Below are 18,217 nucleotides of genomic sequence, written 5' to 3' on the forward strand. Positions count from 1 at the left end.
GATATTTAATCAGCCTATGGCGTTGCGATATTCGTCAAAGTTGTCAGGATACGACGTCATGTTCAAAAACAGGCTTTGATCGTCAATTTTTAACGTCATATATACAAAAATTGCCGTAAACTATTGGAATAAAATCAACGGAATCTAATCTGTAATATAGACAACGTTTTACATGCCAATTTTCAAAACGCTACTCGAAAGTTCGCAATCTGTCGCGTTCTACCTTAAATCGTTCAAATCAGAAACTAAAAGTTGTATACATTTTAGAAATATTACTGTAATATTTAAGACATATTTGAAATATGCTTTGGTTTGGAAGATACAAAATACAATTACTAATTATATTTCTTATAATAATTACGTTTAAACTATTTTCCTTGTGGACTTCGTTATAATTAATTAATTAATTATTATATTAAAGTGCAAACATAATTCTACATCAACACACTCAAACTGATATCTATTGCCTAATTGTATTCATTCAAGTACCTTATATACTAAATGTCAAAGCTATTTTACCATTGCACTGACTTATAATAACTGTAAATAGCACTGCTTAGATACTTATATGCCATTAGTGTACAGTAATCTGTTGTTAAAAGGGTATGTCACCCTGCAGCATTCTAAATTTTCATGAAATTTACATAAATCTTTGAGACGTGCTGCTTTAAATCAAATAATGTTATAACGAGGAAAAAATGCATAGTAATATATAACTAGATATAGGTCATTATATATAAAAATGTCGGTATGATTTTGTCGCAATTAGCAATCAACTAGTTCATTTTCATAATGGTACTTTACAATGATTTGCGCACTAGACATTCAGGAAGTTCAATCATATTTATAATGTAAATGGGCCATTGTGGTATAATCACCCCCCCCCTAAAAATAAAACACACACACACAACAACAACAACAAAAACTACAACAACAAAGTTCAAAGTAATATAATCTATGTAATCTGTTGTTATAAAATTTAGATAAAAATAATATAAGTAACTGACAGATTATCTTATAGAGTTGATACGTGTAGATTATCTTATAGAGTTGAAACGTGCAGATTCTTTTAGAAAGATGTCACGAGGCGTGTTAAATCTATATACGTTATGACCGTAGGGAAAGAGGATAAGCAAGTGCATAAGACGCGCTAAGACAAGGTCATTGTACATTTCATGTTTGTAATCAACCGAGGACGATAAACATTTTTCAGGACCGAATGATATATTATATATAGACCTGCAGACATTTTCACAAAAAAAATCTTACGACAATTTTTATCGTAAGAGAAATCTGACGATTAATCTCCTTTTCACAAAAAATCTTAAGAAAATCTAAAGTGCAAAATCTGTCGTAACTTTACGATAGGTCTTCCCTGTTCGTAAGTGTAATTATTTCTCTCTTAAGGGTAAAATATCATGTATCTCTTACCTAAACTGAATAAAAACAAACAAAAAGTTGGAGGGCAAATATATATTAAGCAAACAGTATGCTATAAATTACACAAATTGAGGTATAATTATTTTTCAACATAATCATTTGTGACGTCATGACTTGATGACGTCATGGTGGAGAGGTTTATGAATAGGGGAGACCGGGGCAAGATGGTCCACTTTTTAACATTTTGCCTTCTCTCTTTATCTATTGGAGTGTTTTTTCTTTATTGCATAATAATATACATGTACATCCATGTATTGGCTTTTGTTTTAAATAAGCACATTTCGAAATAACTTATTTAGATATGAGAAATAATCAATTTAATAAGGCCGGTCGAGTGTATCACCTTGCCCCGTGCTCGGGGCAAGATGATTCAGTATACGGGGCAAAATGATACAGTAAGATTAATAGCTCTCAAAATTAGTATTTCAATCATATAAATAATATTTGGTGCTACATATTAGATAGATCTATTAGTATTTTGCTCAATTGCTATACAATTTGTTAGCTCAAATGGATTTTCAAAACTTAAATTATTAACAACAGTCACACAAATCAAATAATCTCATAAAATGAAAAGTTTCAAGCTCAGGTTTATGCTAGTCAATTTGTCTTAAATACGTCAGAATGTCGGTTAGACACTATGCTATGTGTTTAAATATACAAGTCATCATCGGATTCGCAATTCTGACAAATGTATGTCTGCGTTTTATTCAATCCTGTGCATTCCTGATGAGCCCATTCCCTACAGCCGAAACATCGGATAAATTTTCCGCGTGGCAGACTATTAGAATAAGGCTCTGAGCAAACTAAACAGAACCATTCCTCCTCTTCAGAGGTATCATTTTTACTCTTCCTTTTGATTCCTTTTTTCTTTGGAAGGCTCTTTTTCTTTTTAGGAAGGCTCTTCTTTTTATTACTTCTTACATTGTCAAGTATTTCCACTTCAATTCCTTTCTTTTCAGGAGTGTCTGTAAGAATGGCCGATTGTTTTTTAGAGCGACCTTTTTCAGTAAATGATTCTGTCGATTCTGCCGTTCCTTCGTCATTGAGTCTGAGGGCATTGCAATGCGCATTTACACCGTCTCCTATCAAATCTAAATGGATATCGCCGTTAAACACGACACCTGGTCTTCCAGGACCCATTTCATGAATGTTCATACCATCGTCCCCGAATCTGTACACAATGTCCGACACACCAAGCAGGTTGCAAAGAGCCGACAAAACCATATCAACAATATTTGTGTTGTATTTTTTGTCATATACATAATTCAAAATGTCTGAAATGGCGTCCTGGTTGTCGGTCGTGAAGTCGTCATAATAGTCAATGTGGTTTTTTACTTCATTGACAAGTCCTTCGCACAGTTCCTTGTGTGTTGCTTGACTACCCCTTCAAAGGCAATGCACTTTTCAACGGCGTGCAATAGACAGTGTCCATCACCCGCAACAGGAAAACCTTCTCTGCCATTTTCGTTCATAAAACGATTTATTTCGTCCCAGGTTTGCCACCGATTCGTATTATACGGATGTGTATTATGGAGAGTTCCTTCTGTGCACACGGCATGAGTAGGCGAGACAGTAGGCGCATTCAATGTTTCGTCTAGCAAAGGTCTATCTGTAACACTGCAATGAGCATAGTCGGTCTCTCCAAATACATTGACATCAAAAGGATAGACACCAGACACTTGAAAGCCACTCATGATATTGGTGGGCTTTGCAGCTAAAGGCCATGCTGTTTTGACCTGTCCAGGAATATCGTAAATTGTCATAGTGCTTCCTGGATGATTGCGCATCCACGCATCTTGAGTTTCATTGACGTACCTCTTGAAGGGCCCGAAAACCGATCTGTCAAGTGGTTGCAATTTATGGCTGCAATGTGGAGGGAACGATAACATTACAATACCGTTTGACTTTGCGTGGTTTAGTGTCTCAATACTGATATGACAATCGTGGTGCGTGCGATGCAAAATGTTTGATATAGGTCGTGAAATTCTCCCCCGTCATCCACCCGCTAGGATGAGCAGCTCCTATAGATCCGACCGGCCCGTCTCGAACGAAGTGATCGTGATAGTTCCCCTTGGAAAATTAAACATAGGCGGAACTGAGATTCCCGTTGCGCTCACAGAAGCACACATAGTAACACGTGCCCCTCTCTCGGCTGAAGTTAAGGTACCAATTTGTTTGACTCCTTTCGGTGCTACGATATTCCGTGGCTTCTGGACAGTAGTAATATCCGTCTCATCGACATTTCAAATGTCGCAAGGTTGTATCGAGTCCCTGTCAATCACCTCAGCCAACTTTTTAAAGAAGGAAGCAACATTTTCCTTGTTGAAACTGGTAGCCCTTGACAAACTCGTGGCCTCGGGAGTTCTAATGGATAAGGAATATATAGTGTATAGACATTCCATCTGACGACACACACCTGATGGCCTTTAGTATCACATCACCTGGAGTACAACCTCGATTGGTTTTTCTGACGTAATTATGAACCATTCTGAAACAATATGATGGCATTTCATTACTTTTATGATATTATAAAGACAAAAGCAATCATATAGATATATTTTTATAGTTACGGCTACGTTGAATCACGATGACATAAATCCTGAAATTTATTTTAATGTATGGGGCAAGATGATACACTGTATCATTTTTCCCCCGGCCGTACTGTATCATCTTGCCCCAACAGCACCCTTCACATTCAATGTGCATTATGTAAAAAAAAACTAATCAAAATTCAGAAACATTTATTGAAGTTTACAAAAGCAGGATTTATATAGTATCATACCAAGACATACAAACAAAAATATCCTAATTATTTTTTTTTTGTTTTAAACAAAAGTTAAACGATATCAAAATTTACTTACGTAGCTCCAAAATCGATTTTTTTTCTCCACGATTTATTATCAGTAAAGTTTACGATATCGTATTTTCCGATAAATATGACCGAACTACGGACGCTTTGTCGGAGAAAATTGTTGACGTCACACAGATGACGTGATCACGTGAAAAATCGCGATGGATCATTTTGCCCCGTGTATCATTTTATGAACTATACTGTAGTATTATTGAAAACTATAATTTGTACATTTGGTGAGTTCGATTTCATTGCCAGCATGTACTAGTGGTACCTTTTTATTTATTAATAACATAGTTGACCTTCTTTCTGAATCTTTTAGATATTTATAATTATCATAAAATATATAAGTTTGAATCATTTTTTTTGTTCTTATTGAAATTTGATTGTGTTCAATAGATATTTCAAGCTCTTTATTTATTGATTTTAAAACCGGAATCAAATATAGAGAATGCACATCAATATCAAATGAACGTTGCTAGGGATGTTTTTATCGTAAGATTTATCGTGATTTTTTATCTTAAGATAAAATTTTAACTTACGAGTGACTTTGTGAATATGACTTAAGATTTAACTTACGATTATCATAAGTCAAAAAGTTAAGATTAATCGTAAGATTTCTTTGTGAAAATGTCTGCTGAACACAAGTCTATGCTTGTATAATACCTCATGTTAGCTGCTTTATTATAATTCCAAGCTCTATAAAATGAACGAAGCGTCACATTCTTTTCTGTCAAAGCAAATTGTTGTATAAGAAATATTTCAAATTGATGCCCATAGCCATGGTTTAAAATTAGAACATTCTATTTCACGGAAATTAATTAGCAGAATACAAATATATAGCTACCACCAGTGTGGAAAAACTGTTCGGGCCTGGATGTATACTGGCATCAAATATGTCTTCTAGTTCGCGTAGGTTAAATATTAATTGCTTATTTCTCAAACATCTCTGAATGTCTGAACATCTTAATCCATAGTTCTTATTTCTATATTTTAGAGTGCACACCAAATTATATAAATCTAACCATTAGTGACGACCTTCCGAAAGGAGACAGCTCTACGAAAATTAGTTTCTTTTGCAACAACTGGATCAACATTAGCGTGTCTTTTCGGTTAGACATCACATATAACGAACACAGATACTTTATGGTAGAAAACGTGAAATCTGGAAATTTAAACTACCTTGTATTAACAATAAAAAATGCACCCTATATAAATACTTGGAATGTAAGTTAATGAAATTTTCTTTCAAAGTATTTTTTCCCCTTTTTTAGTATGTATTTTCTTTTTCTTGAGTATTTTTTACAATCAATACAGATGTTATTTGACCGTCTTTTTTAATTTAATTCATAATTCTATGAATATTAAAACCATACAAAAACATATCAATATTTTCATCCCATCGGACTTGTCGTCAATATAAATCTTATGACGTAGTGAATGTTACGTCTCCGATCATTCGTTTTGGGTTGTGATATTACAATTAAACACTATTAAAGGCAATATATATATTTTTGGTCCTTTGCTGTTGCACTTTTGAACTGTTTTATTTGTTGTCAAATCTATATTTTCTTTAATTTTATCTAAAGACAAAATCGTTATAAAATGGACTAAACGCTCGTCTGCATGAAAACTTGTTAAATGGAATAAAATTAAATCTGAATGAAACTTGAAAACTTGTTAACGAAATATTGAATAGCCAGATCCACACAATTTTACTGTGAAAAAATATCTTTGAAATTTCAATCTAATAGTACATATAACCATTAAAAATAATACCCAAAAAAGCTCGTTTTTTTTAAATTTAGTTTTGAAGTTGTTTCTACAATAATGCTAGTGAAATCAGAATGACCCTAGTGCGACATTTTAATGTTTAGTGATAGTATTTTGAAACACGCTACAGAAGATTTCATATATGCGATTTTCATGTTGGCTGTGAAAAAATCCCTACATGAATCTGAGCAACTATAATTTCTAAACACTGCAAAGTGGTTAAGGTTGATCCTCTTGGAATAGAATCGATGCCCGCCACGAACGTTTCAGTTATATCTCACAACAAATCTCGGTTAACAACGGCCAGAGTGTGTCTGTCCCTGAACAACTGCACGAATGTGCATCTGAGGATGTTCGCAGATGTAAATTTGAAACTTGAAAACTCCATATTCTGTCATGTTTTTTTTTTTGACAACAGGCACATGTCAGTGTACTCAAAGAGCCGTACAAGAATGTAACAGTAAATAGAGTTCCAATAAGGATAGACGTGAAAGAAGTGAATGACCGACCTACTATTCTACCGGATTATCTTATTACTGAAGTACGTGAACATGTCCCAGTTGGTACAATAGTAGCCCATCTCTCAATATCTGACCCGGATGATGGAAAATTCGGAGATTTACAGATTCAATTAGATAGTCACACAGGTAAATTTATTTAATTAAAAGCAAACAGATGTAATGGCTTCCTACATTTACTGAAATTTATATTAAAGCAGTGTAAGCTTAATATATATTTTCATTTCTACTGTCTTACTTGCGTTCATTTGATAGATCTTCTATCTCTTTTCTTCCACACACTATTACATAAATTTACTGAAATAATGTCGAAATATCTTTTAAAAATGTTTGGCAAGTTATATTTGCCAAACACTTTAAAATATTTGCTGTTTTGAAAAAGACTTATATTTTTCCGCTAGACCATATAAATGTGTCTTTTTTATTTGAAAATATTCCGGAGTTTGATTTATATAGCAAAATGTAATTGGATCTTTTTGGAATAATTGTACATTGAATATGACCAGTACCTATCCATTTATGTTTACTAACTGTTGGCACTTTTAGAAAGAAAACATTGTTACAAAAAGTCATTTAAAGGGTGCCAATGAAGGTTTCATGTCAATATGCAGTAATATGCTTCAGTTGGTTAGCTTTACTTACTATTTTGCGGAATTTATATGATACGCGTTTTAATAAACAGAAAACAATTACACATTTATAACCCGTTCATTGTCAAATAGACACAACAATCGACCAGTGTCAATTGTTTGCGTAATAAGTGAGTTCCAACCTTACTGAATAGACCGTCTTCACCTTCTAAAACACGGAGTTATTTATAAGAATATTCCTCTGTTTTCAGAGGTGTTTCAAATTGTCACTATGTCTGATAATAGGAAAATTGTCCCAAATTCAGAAAATTGTCTTTCTTCTTGGTACTGAAGATAAACAAAAGCTGGTTGATACATAATATGAATAAACTAAGTGCCACATGTCAATGCTTATTTAGTCTTTTAAACCTCTCTTGGCACTTTAACTTGTACTAGCATACCTTGATGACAATATCTTCGCATGTAACGAAGAAATTTACCGCAAATAATTGCCCCCTCTTCATTTCGTCTCTTTAAAGACTTATTTAAACAAGCATGATACACATGTACTTAAATAATACATATTTGAATATTTGTATGGAATATATATGTGTTGAAAAAAAATTAATTTGTATCTACAACATCATATAGTGCTTGACATGTTTTTCCATTTTCAAATTCAAGTTTCCGTAGTGTTCGCTGAAATTTGTCCCTTTTACTTTAAATTTCTTTAATTGCTATGAAGATGACGTAAAATGGATGATGCAGATAGCAAGGTGTATCAATGTTATTGCTGTTTCGTTCCCTTGAATATATTCGTACGACTGAAACGGAATATTTGAATAGCTTTTGGTGGCATTGGGATTCATTTTTCAATTTTGTTAACACTAAATGATCTCCAGGTGACCCAAAACACACTTTTATTATGTTTGTTTACAAAGCTGAATATAGAATCACTATATATTATGTATGTGCTTATAGAGTTTGCAATGTTTTACTTTACTAAAAGTATCATTCCAATGACGCAAAATGGTTTGGCAAGCTAAAATGCCCAAGCCAATTGCTGCTGAATGACTTAAAACATAATATTTACAATCAAATTTCCGCCATTTGTTAAAAACTACATGTTTGTTTTTTGCTTAAGGCACCGAAAAACATGCTGTAGGTCTTACCCATTGATATATAATACCGAGTGTCGTACACATCAGTTAGGCATATAATAAACAAGTAAAAATTTTTTCTGCAATATGCAGCAATTGAGAAGCTCCGCGCAAAACATGCGCTCATTACAGATACCTTACAAAATCATTTTTACGCACATTATTTGCTATTTAGATTAAGTACTATTGTACATTATTCCGCATGGTTTGTAAATCATTTAAATTTGCATAATTATACTAATGGTATGCACTGTCCATTTGAGAGGGCCAGATATTAAATATAAAAAAATGCTTTCACTGATGCCTACCTGGTAAGAAAAATAATTTCAATACAAAAAAAGACTTACAAAAGTTGTAATGTGACATGAGAGTAGTGCAACATCGTTCTGTTTGTTTCACTACTGTAGGCAGTAATATTATACTATAAAGAATATTAAAGCATGTATATTTTCTTTCACCTATAATGCTACTCATTTTCTTAAAATATCAACAACTAATCATGTAAATAAATATCCACATGTAAATAACTAAAGCCAAAATAAGAACTTCCATCAACTTTATTTTTCAAAATGTCCGTTACATGTTTTGCGCCAAATAGTATATCATGATGCAAAGCATCACAGGGCATCTAAGCAGAAAATGAAGCAAGCGAAGATGAACAAGAAGACATCTGATGACCAAATATTCTTATAAACTTTTCAAAGGTTAATTGAATTTGACCAGAATTGTATATCATTTCTGAGTGGGCGGACGAAAGACATTGTTCATCATGAACATTGGTGGGCTTTCTAGAGATTAGAATATTTAATGTATTTCTTTGGAACATATAAAACAGTAGACCTAGTCAAAATAAACAAAGTCTATTAAGTGATTAATTGGGATGTCAATCTACTAGTTTGTTTGCATGTCTATCAATTACACATAAAAACTCATGTAAAAACTGCAGACGAAAGTTTATGTCGACAAAATGTCACAATATTCGACAAATCAACATTCCACTCAAGCTACCATAAAACCGATTGCCTTCACACAAAATATAAAGCAGCATAAAATTCGGGAAATCAGAGTCGATTTTAGCTCAAGAGACTTGAACTGCGTATAAGTTTTATAGTATACTACTGTTAGACCTATTAACTGTCATACAAAGTCAAAATAAAAGCGACATATAAAGTTATGGAAGCCAGAACTAGGCCGATTTGAATATTCACGGTAAAAAAGTCATAAGTGCAACCATGGCCGTAAAGAAAGAAAAGCGGAAAGAATATACGGAAAAGACAATTTCAAACTGATAATACTAAAATATGACAATCTGTACAAAATGGCCTACTTAGATTTTTTTCTATAAATTTATAAAGAGTGCAATTCATTCTTGAATATTTTTGCATTACATTTCGTGCATAATTCTCCAGTTTGCTATTTATTACCATAGCGCGACACGATTGACCGTTTCGTAAAACATAAACTACTTATATATAATTACTGACTGTCATTTATTAATAGCTTCCGAATTCATAATAAAATAAATAACCCACTGTGTACTACAAAATAATTTGTAATTTCCTGTAGAAGATACAAATGTAAGAAATAAATTACCAAATTAGATTTTTTTTTATTTTGTCTTTTATACTGCCTTCCCAGCGATGGAGTCGTGAAATTTGTTCACACTCTCATTCATTCATAATCAGGGGAAACAACATATGACATTTAATAACAGAAATTGGAATGAATTCCTGATTCCGAATTAATTTTTTAGCCGTAAATCGAAGAGATAAATTGATAAAAATCGGGTCCATGTACAAAAAGAAATGTAGAAAACACAAATAGACCCGCGCCTGTGGGCGCAGAACAATGATCTTCAATGAGTCCAATTTTGTGTAATCCTTACAGTTCAGCTTAAAAGTCACTTTATCATAATAAATATCAATTCAGGTTTGAACGGATACTGTGTTCAACCAACTTAACATACAATTATGTTCAAGCAATTGTGGTGGTATAAGCTGCGACTGAACCCTCAGCAGTGACGAATACGTGCTTTTAAGTCGATGACCTATACCACATAGTCGCGGGGACCCAAGATTGTAACATAATGGCTATTGAAATGAGATTTATCTTATATATTCACACTTTTCTGATTAGTTATTGGAAGCATATTGAAAGATTATATTGCTTTTGTTTCACTTATAAAAAAAATTCAATAAAAACATGGTCCGAACTGATATGGTTTTTTGCTCGGATCCGTTTCGTTCAAAAGCATCCCAGCAACAACCTCCCCCCCCCCCAACAAAAAAGTGAAACACAACCCCCCCCCCCCCAAAAAAAAAACAAAACAAAAAAAAACAACAAACAAAAAACAAAACACGTCCCTTTTGCAAAAAAGTACGTAGATTTGTATAAATGCGATATCTAATACTTAAATTTATTTTCTAGATATAGAGGTAAATGGATTGTTTGAGGTACAAAGAATATCAATCGATACTATCCAAATCAAGACAGCATCAGTGCTGGACGCGGACAAATTCTTGGACAGGTAAATCGTACCTTTAAAGCTACTTTCTAGCCTTTTTTAAAATATAAGATACACATTTTATGAAAACTAGATACTAATACGTTTCTTCGTTCAAAAAAGTCAGCTTATAAAATTTGGCATTTAATGCTATATTTTAACACAATTGGAATGATATATAAGTGTTTTGTTTAGCACATATACATTTTCCAAAACGGCTGATGAAACAGAATATTCCAAAGGTTTAGAATAAATAGAAATGTGTTGGTAAATATCATTCAAAGCCAGCGCGTACACAAAGTCATTGGTAGGCGGTTAAAACCCTACTTGAAAAAGCAGCATCATTTTTTGTTTAACAGTATTTTATTCTCTTTACGTACAGTTAAAAAACAGAGATACTCTATGTAACAACTTTTTCGAGAATAAAGATTATGAAAAAAACTTGTTTTTAAAACTTATTATATTATAACATAAGATATACGAGGGTTGTCCAAAAAATGTGTGCACTGCAGTTATTGTCGTAAGGGTTTTTGATAGAAAAACAAAAATTATATATCAATTGAAGGGGAGATATGTCTCAAATAAGAAAACAAAAGAAAAAACATGTAACCGGCATGTCGTGAAAACGAATCGTCAAACAGTTACCTTGGTAACGTAATACCGGCGCACAACAAAAAAATGGGTTAGTTCATTACTTTGATGCATCACGGTATTCTTTAAACACTACATATAAAACGTTAAAATTCAGGGAAAAGTGTGTGTACGTATTCCTAACGTCACTAGAAAATATGACTTCATTTGCCATTTTGTAACGGTCGTAAACAAACATTTCCGTGTGGTCGTCAATAATGTAATAACGTTGAAAAATGTCAGTCGCTAAACGTCTGGAAATACGGACAATCATTAAATTTTATGCAAATATTGGTAAAACACCAACAGATACCTACAAAGAACTTAAAAGGGCAAGCTGGACAAGTTCAGTGTCACGAAGGCTGGTTTTTAAATGGCACAAACGCTCTGTAAAAGGGCGAGAGTCGGTAGACGATGACAACTGGTCAGACAGGCGTCCGTCCGTATAATGCCGGCGCATGTGACGAGGGTTGTCCAATATATTCGTGCACTGGTGGAATATGTTACATGTACGTTGCCTAAGAACAATAAAAACTACAAAATACTTTACATTAATCATTCCTCTATTGACAGTTAAACAAATTATAACATTAAAAGCAAATGCCACTTTACAGCAACAAACAATTAATGCAATTACAGTAATGAACTAGCCCAATTTTTTGTCGTGCGCCGGTATTACGTTACTAAGGTAACTTAATGATCATTCTTTTACACGACACGCCGGTTACTCGGCCTTTTCTTTTGTTTTCTTATTTGAGACAGATTTCCCCTACAAGTGATATATAATTCATTTGTTTTTATTAATAACTCTCACGACAATAAATGCAGTGCACGAATTTTTTTACAGCATTAAAAACGAATGACAATAGTGTGCAAACAAATAAAAGAGAGAAAATATGAATCCCTTTAGAACGTCCGAAACGGCATTTGCAAGGTACCGTCCACATTTTTACCACCGGCTGATGCAGTGTTCAATTTCCTTTATGAAATTGTAAGATATCTACTTACTTCATTATTGTCTATATTTTGATAAATTATGATTTGCTTAAATTTACTACGAGAAATCATTTTCAGTCAGGAGACTTACAGTGAAAATACAGGCGGACCTACTTTCCTGTTTGATGTTTTGGTGAGTTGTTTTCTTATAAATTTTATAAATGACAACGTGCATAATACAATTTTTATCTTGAATTCATACTTTATGAAATGTTATGTCATAGATTTTTTTAATGTATGACTATTTTTTTCATATTATCTTATTTGCTTTGATACAGACTTGCATAGAACATACCCTTAATATTTCAATTCTAAATTCCAAAAAGGGAATACAAATGTATGTCGGATTTGTTTCAAAATAGGGAAAATTGATTCGCTAAAGAACGCCTTAAACGACAAAACTGAAAGAAAAGACTCGGTTTGATTAACTTTGTTCATTGACCATGTGGACGAACTGGGAAGTGAAAGCTACCGTTCACAATCCCTTTTACCGGCCACGGCTGTAAATATGATAAACAAGATCAACAAGGAAAGGCAGCGTCCAATGAACTCAACCCCGAAACCACCAAGTAACAAGAACCACCGGCAAGGAGCCCCGTCACATGAATGGCGTAAAAGTCGGGTCTGACTTTGTTCCCTGCTTTTAATTATAATTATGTATATCCATGTAGATCTTCCCAATATAATTATATCCATATTATTTATCGGGCATGGCCATCCTGATATTTCTTCTCCTTCTAATATTTTTTTTTTATCATAGAGTTGCTTGTCAAAATATGTCTATGTATTTCAAGGTAAGGGACGGCGGTGGTCTAAGTGCCAATTCAATAATCAATGTCACAGTCACAGACATCGGTGATATCGAGCCAGTTTGCAATAATCCTACTTTATACAACCAAACCTATATGACAAGAAAGGGCGAAACGGTTACTAGTTTAGACAATTTTTGCCGTGCCCGAAACTACGTCAGTGCCGTCTTTTACTCCCAAGAAGTGACATACGCTTTGAGATCAGACAGCTGTAACTGTAAGTTAAACACCTGTACAATTGTGTTTTAATTTGTTGAACGTCGTAAGTATTTCATCATAACCAAAATAATTTACTTCCTTTCTAGATAAGTCACTCGTCAACATGTTTTGACTTCCTGAAGGTGCATGATAATCTTAGTATTATTGCTTATTACAGATAATGGTTTTATTAAAAATGTTCCTCACCAAGGCCAGGCCCCGAATAAGTATCGTTTTTCATACAAAAAGTTATGAATTCTGCTTGTATTAGGTGGACGCATGCGCTCCTTGATAGCATACAGTGACATTTATTTTGAATGGTCAGATTCCTCAAATAAAATTTTGAGACCGGCCAAAAACTCGACCAAAATACTGGTTGGTTAATGTACAACTGTTCCATCATTTTAAAATATTTTACTTTCTGCTTGGTCTTTTTCTACTTAATACCAAACGTTTAATTTTTCTTCATCGGTCATCAGAATGTTTAAAGGTTAAAAAGGTGATAAGTGTAAGCTATTGTATTGCATATATATGTACATTGTTCGAATGGATCTTGCAATGCATTTTCTATATTCGTGTACAATATTATAACAATGACATAATGCTTTTTTTCAGTATTTAACATCACTAATAATGGATCGGTCCAGCTTCAAAATAGAGTTCCTAACGACATCAAGACTTGTACTATTTCTGTTCAAGCTTTAGACATAGTCTATCCAACATCAATTACCACTTTATCTTTAGTTATTGAATGTAAGTATTTCCGTTGAGGTAAACCAACTCTAATTGGCACTATAAAGAACTGGAAAATTGACAACATATGCGTTAAAGGTCACCTGTATGCAAAATTCTAACAAAATTGTACCGTTTGGTTTATGAGTTATGAGCATTTTTCTGAACTAAAACTTTGCTGTTCGAAGGGCTCCTTTTAAGAAATGAGGAAACTCTTAATAATCTATAATATCAGCATTATGAAAAATATTTTCCAATTTCCCATTGTCAAGAAACAAATAATAACATTCAGGTAACACATTACGGGAGAAAAATTATTTTTTCTAAACAAAATGATGTTAATTATATGAAAATGTTAGTACCCTACTCTACCCACCCACTTTTATCATTTATTTGACCATTTCCCTTTGTAGAAAGCCTTATTCAAAATATCCATAAACTTAAACATAATTTAAGGGTGTTTTCAAAATTTCCCTTATTATATTTTTAAAATATACTGGTTGTTCTTACAACATAAAAAACATACCGTGTAGTTTTTATTTTATTAGGCTTTAAAATAAAATCTGATATCATCTTTTTACTTGCTATTTAATTTGGCATTATTTAGCAAATACATACCTAAAATAATGATATAATTAAAATAAAACACTTTTTTCTTTCCTTAAGGGATCTGAGAGATGCATAAATGATGTAAAAAAGAAAATAAAGGAAAGGAAAAAGTTGCCCTTCCGGGAATGAACCCAGGTTGTTAGTTTCAATACCGTTGACAATGATTATAGCCTATTTGAATACTCTCCAAGGTGATAATTATGCATAAGGGGTGGTCTACCTTAAGTTTTGTTTCAAGGCATTCATGAATATTTCCGGATAATTCGAAAGTAGTCAGCAATTTTAAGAATTTGAACTTATATTTTTAGATCTTATTTAGACTGACTTTAGTCTGACCTGATTAAAATGGTAATTCATCGAACTTGTGTGTTTCGTTTCTTTACATGAAAATTATGTATTCAAGAAAACATATGTGATGTCATGTAAAAATATGAGAACAAAAGCGACGAAATGCAGCACCAACATGACGCAGCGCCCCCTCACCCCCACCCCCAAAAACAAAAAAAAACGGGAAAATTGTAATGCCATCTAGTAGTTTACCGACTTAAAAACAGGGGAATGTATTTCAGACGGAACATGGACAATGCGAGCAACTAAGAATAGGTTTTTAGATAGAGATTATGAATGCATAAAAAAAATTACGTTTTAATAATTATCTATTTCGATTTCTTACTGACATCTCTTTCTAACTCTCACACCTACCAATTTCAGTTCGTAGATGTTTAAGCGATACTGATTACAGGCATATCCAATGGGATACAGGAATCCCAGGGGAGACCTCTAAGCATAATTGCCCGACTGGATATAAAGGTATATTTTGTTTAGCTTTTAAAGATTAGTTTTTGTCATCAAAAGTAAAGAAACTGTTTCATAATATATTGTAGGCATTATTAAAGAGTAGATAATCTTCGTATCTCTCCAATAAAATCGCTGCACAATAGTTTAAATGAATTTGTCTTTTATAGAAGGTCTCTTATACAATAAATAATTGCGTAAATAGTAGTTTGTATGAAAAATATTTAACTATTATGAAATAATTGTATATTGAACCAGATACATGATCCGATGTTAGGTGTCTTTAAAAAACAGATAATTAAACTTTTACGACATATTTTTATTATTCAACATACAAAATTCATATTTTATCTCTAAGAACTTTATCAACTTTTTTTTCGAGCAACATTTTAGAATAGCCATCCAAAATGTGCCCATTTAAGACCAATAAATTTTAAATAGTTTTGCACGTTTCATGAAGAGTTTTTTTAATACTATTTCTGCGTTCTCTCTCCATAGACAGTATGGCTTCGGACCCAGTCCCCACCTTGTTCTGTAGGCGTCATCTTTCAGAGAGAAAATCTAATTTGAATTAAAATGGGATTTCAAATTCATGCTTTTGTTGCTTTTCCAACTCCTAAAAAATGCATGACGCGGGCATTTAATATTATTAATTTTCACTTAGCGTCAAACATGTTTTACCTTCAAAGCTATAATTTTGTAACTTTAACCATACAAAGCAAAATTTTCATTTTTCTTCAGGTAATGTAACAAGGTTCTGTTCCAAAACTGGAATTTATCAGGACCCCGTCTACAACTGTACGAAAACTTCAATTGAGAACATTTACGATAAGGTAATGATTGTAGAGAATTATGATTTTGGTTTATCACACATGCGCTGTTTGTTTTATTCAATTACTTTCTATATTCCATGGTAGAGAAAGATCTCAGATGCCCTTTTATGTATCATTTAATTCACAATCATGCACCTGAGTAGAACCTTTCGAAATTTAAATTGATTTGCTTCTTACAAGAAAATATCGAAAGACTTTAAGTCACACGCTATTTTATATATTTTACGAACAACAAAAGACTTAATATTTTTAATAAAATAGATTTCATATGTTATCGTTACAATTTTCCAATGCATAAGCAACGATATAAATGTACAGTATGAATGACTATTTTTCACATCTGTTTATGCCGCATTGAATTCTGCGAAAAATGTACTAAATAAGATAATAAATAAATTTGAATAGACCTGTAGTTTAGAATCAAGAATTGATTTATTAATGCTTTTCTTTGTGAACTTAAAATTGTAATCATTTTTTAAAATCATTATGACTATGTTTTTTGTATCTATTTAAAATGTACAAAAGTTGCTTTTTCTTTGCATTACAGTTTATTGATGCCAAAAAGACAGGTCATGTAAATATAGTTGATGTATTGGATGAGCTATCAAATGAGACATCAGACACGGACGAGAATAGTTCACTTTTAATTGGAGATATAAACGTAGCTGTTAATACACTTGCACAAATAGTTGATGTGGTAACATTCAACACAACAAACCTTGAAAATGTAACAGATGTAAGTACATTTGATCACTCAAAGACATTTTAGTGACAAAAAAAATCATCACTATGGTTACTGATAAATTTCTGTCATGTCAACTAGTTTTTTCTTTGAGCAGCGAAACTGCGCCCAACACGTCAGAAAACTGTAATTTGGATGCTCAAGGTAAATTTCTGTTTGGAGGCTGTTTAAATTTACTCCGTATTTAATGAAACATGCTTATACAGGTAAGATCGTAAATCAATCATATAGCTTGTTTTGGTGCAATAAGACCTACATATGCCTCACCACGGTTAGCGGACATAGGGACGCAAACACTGACCTTTTGAGCAATTATTAACGTAATAAGAATAAACATATAACAATTTTCTCCCAGCTTATTTTAACATCTGTTCTACTTTGCTCTTTAACGGAAATTGTTATCAAGCACCAAAGAGAACTTTATTAATTGCGCGCTAGACTATATAACTCTCTGGAAACTGCATTTATTCCTTTCCGCTCGCTCACTCACCAGCTTGTATAGACCCGCTTGCCTGTTGGAGATACCGAAATACCAGGAAAGTATAGTTTATCATTTTAAACTTCTTATCATTCCTTGTGAATATAAAACTAGATAGTACTAGCGAAATCATATGATTATTTGGTTTATTTTTAGAGATAAAATATCATCTTTCTTTATTTCAGTCATATATACAAACAATCAACAATATCCTGGATGAAAGTACAGCACAGACATGGAAGGTGAACATAAATCAGGTAATTATTAAACGTCTCGTCGTTTCCCCTACTAATTTTACGTAAAAGATTTATATAGTTTTAAGTGCGGTGTGGCAGCCGTAAATATTTGTCACGTACTTCACTTCAGTGTTGTTATGTTATTCTGGTTCTTCGGGATCATTGAATCCAGCACTTTTAAGTGTTGAAAACTGAGTACCGGTCAAGGCGATGCTAGGGTGTGTAAAGGATGTTGCACATTTTCATTATACTTCATGTACAGACACAATCAGACCGATCCTGCAATTTTCCTGTAATTGTGCTGTTTTCAATGCTGCCGAGAGATCACTTCTTTCCAGCTAT

General features: G+C 33.0%; 1 protein-coding gene across 4 annotated transcripts in view; it reads left to right on the top strand.

The window, feature by feature from the left end:
* LOC132727141 (adhesion G protein-coupled receptor L3-like) overlaps window positions 1-18,217 on the top strand; it is a 60,359-nt gene that overhangs the window by 25,720 nt on the left and 16,422 nt on the right. For all 4 annotated transcript variants that reach the window (XM_060712554.1, XM_060712552.1, XM_060712553.1 and 1 more), the window contains 10 exons: window positions 5,292-5,521; window positions 6,486-6,714; window positions 10,742-10,841; window positions 12,522-12,576; window positions 13,238-13,469; window positions 14,066-14,203; window positions 15,503-15,601; window positions 16,328-16,419; window positions 16,967-17,155; window positions 17,825-17,896. In XM_060712554.1, the coding sequence (XP_060568537.1) occupies window positions 5,292-5,521; window positions 6,486-6,714; window positions 10,742-10,841; window positions 12,522-12,576; window positions 13,238-13,469; window positions 14,066-14,203; window positions 15,503-15,601; window positions 16,328-16,419; window positions 16,967-17,155; window positions 17,825-17,896 (1,436 nt within the window). The remainder of the gene's footprint in view (window positions 1-5,291; window positions 5,522-6,485; window positions 6,715-10,741; window positions 10,842-12,521; window positions 12,577-13,237; window positions 13,470-14,065; window positions 14,204-15,502; window positions 15,602-16,327; window positions 16,420-16,966; window positions 17,156-17,824; window positions 17,897-18,217) is intronic.

This window comes from Ruditapes philippinarum, unplaced genomic scaffold (assembly GCF_026571515.1).
Source record: "Ruditapes philippinarum isolate M1 unplaced genomic scaffold, ASM2657151v2 ctg1579_1_1_1_1, whole genome shotgun sequence".
Lineage (NCBI taxonomy): Eukaryota > Metazoa > Mollusca > Bivalvia > Venerida > Veneridae > Ruditapes > Ruditapes philippinarum.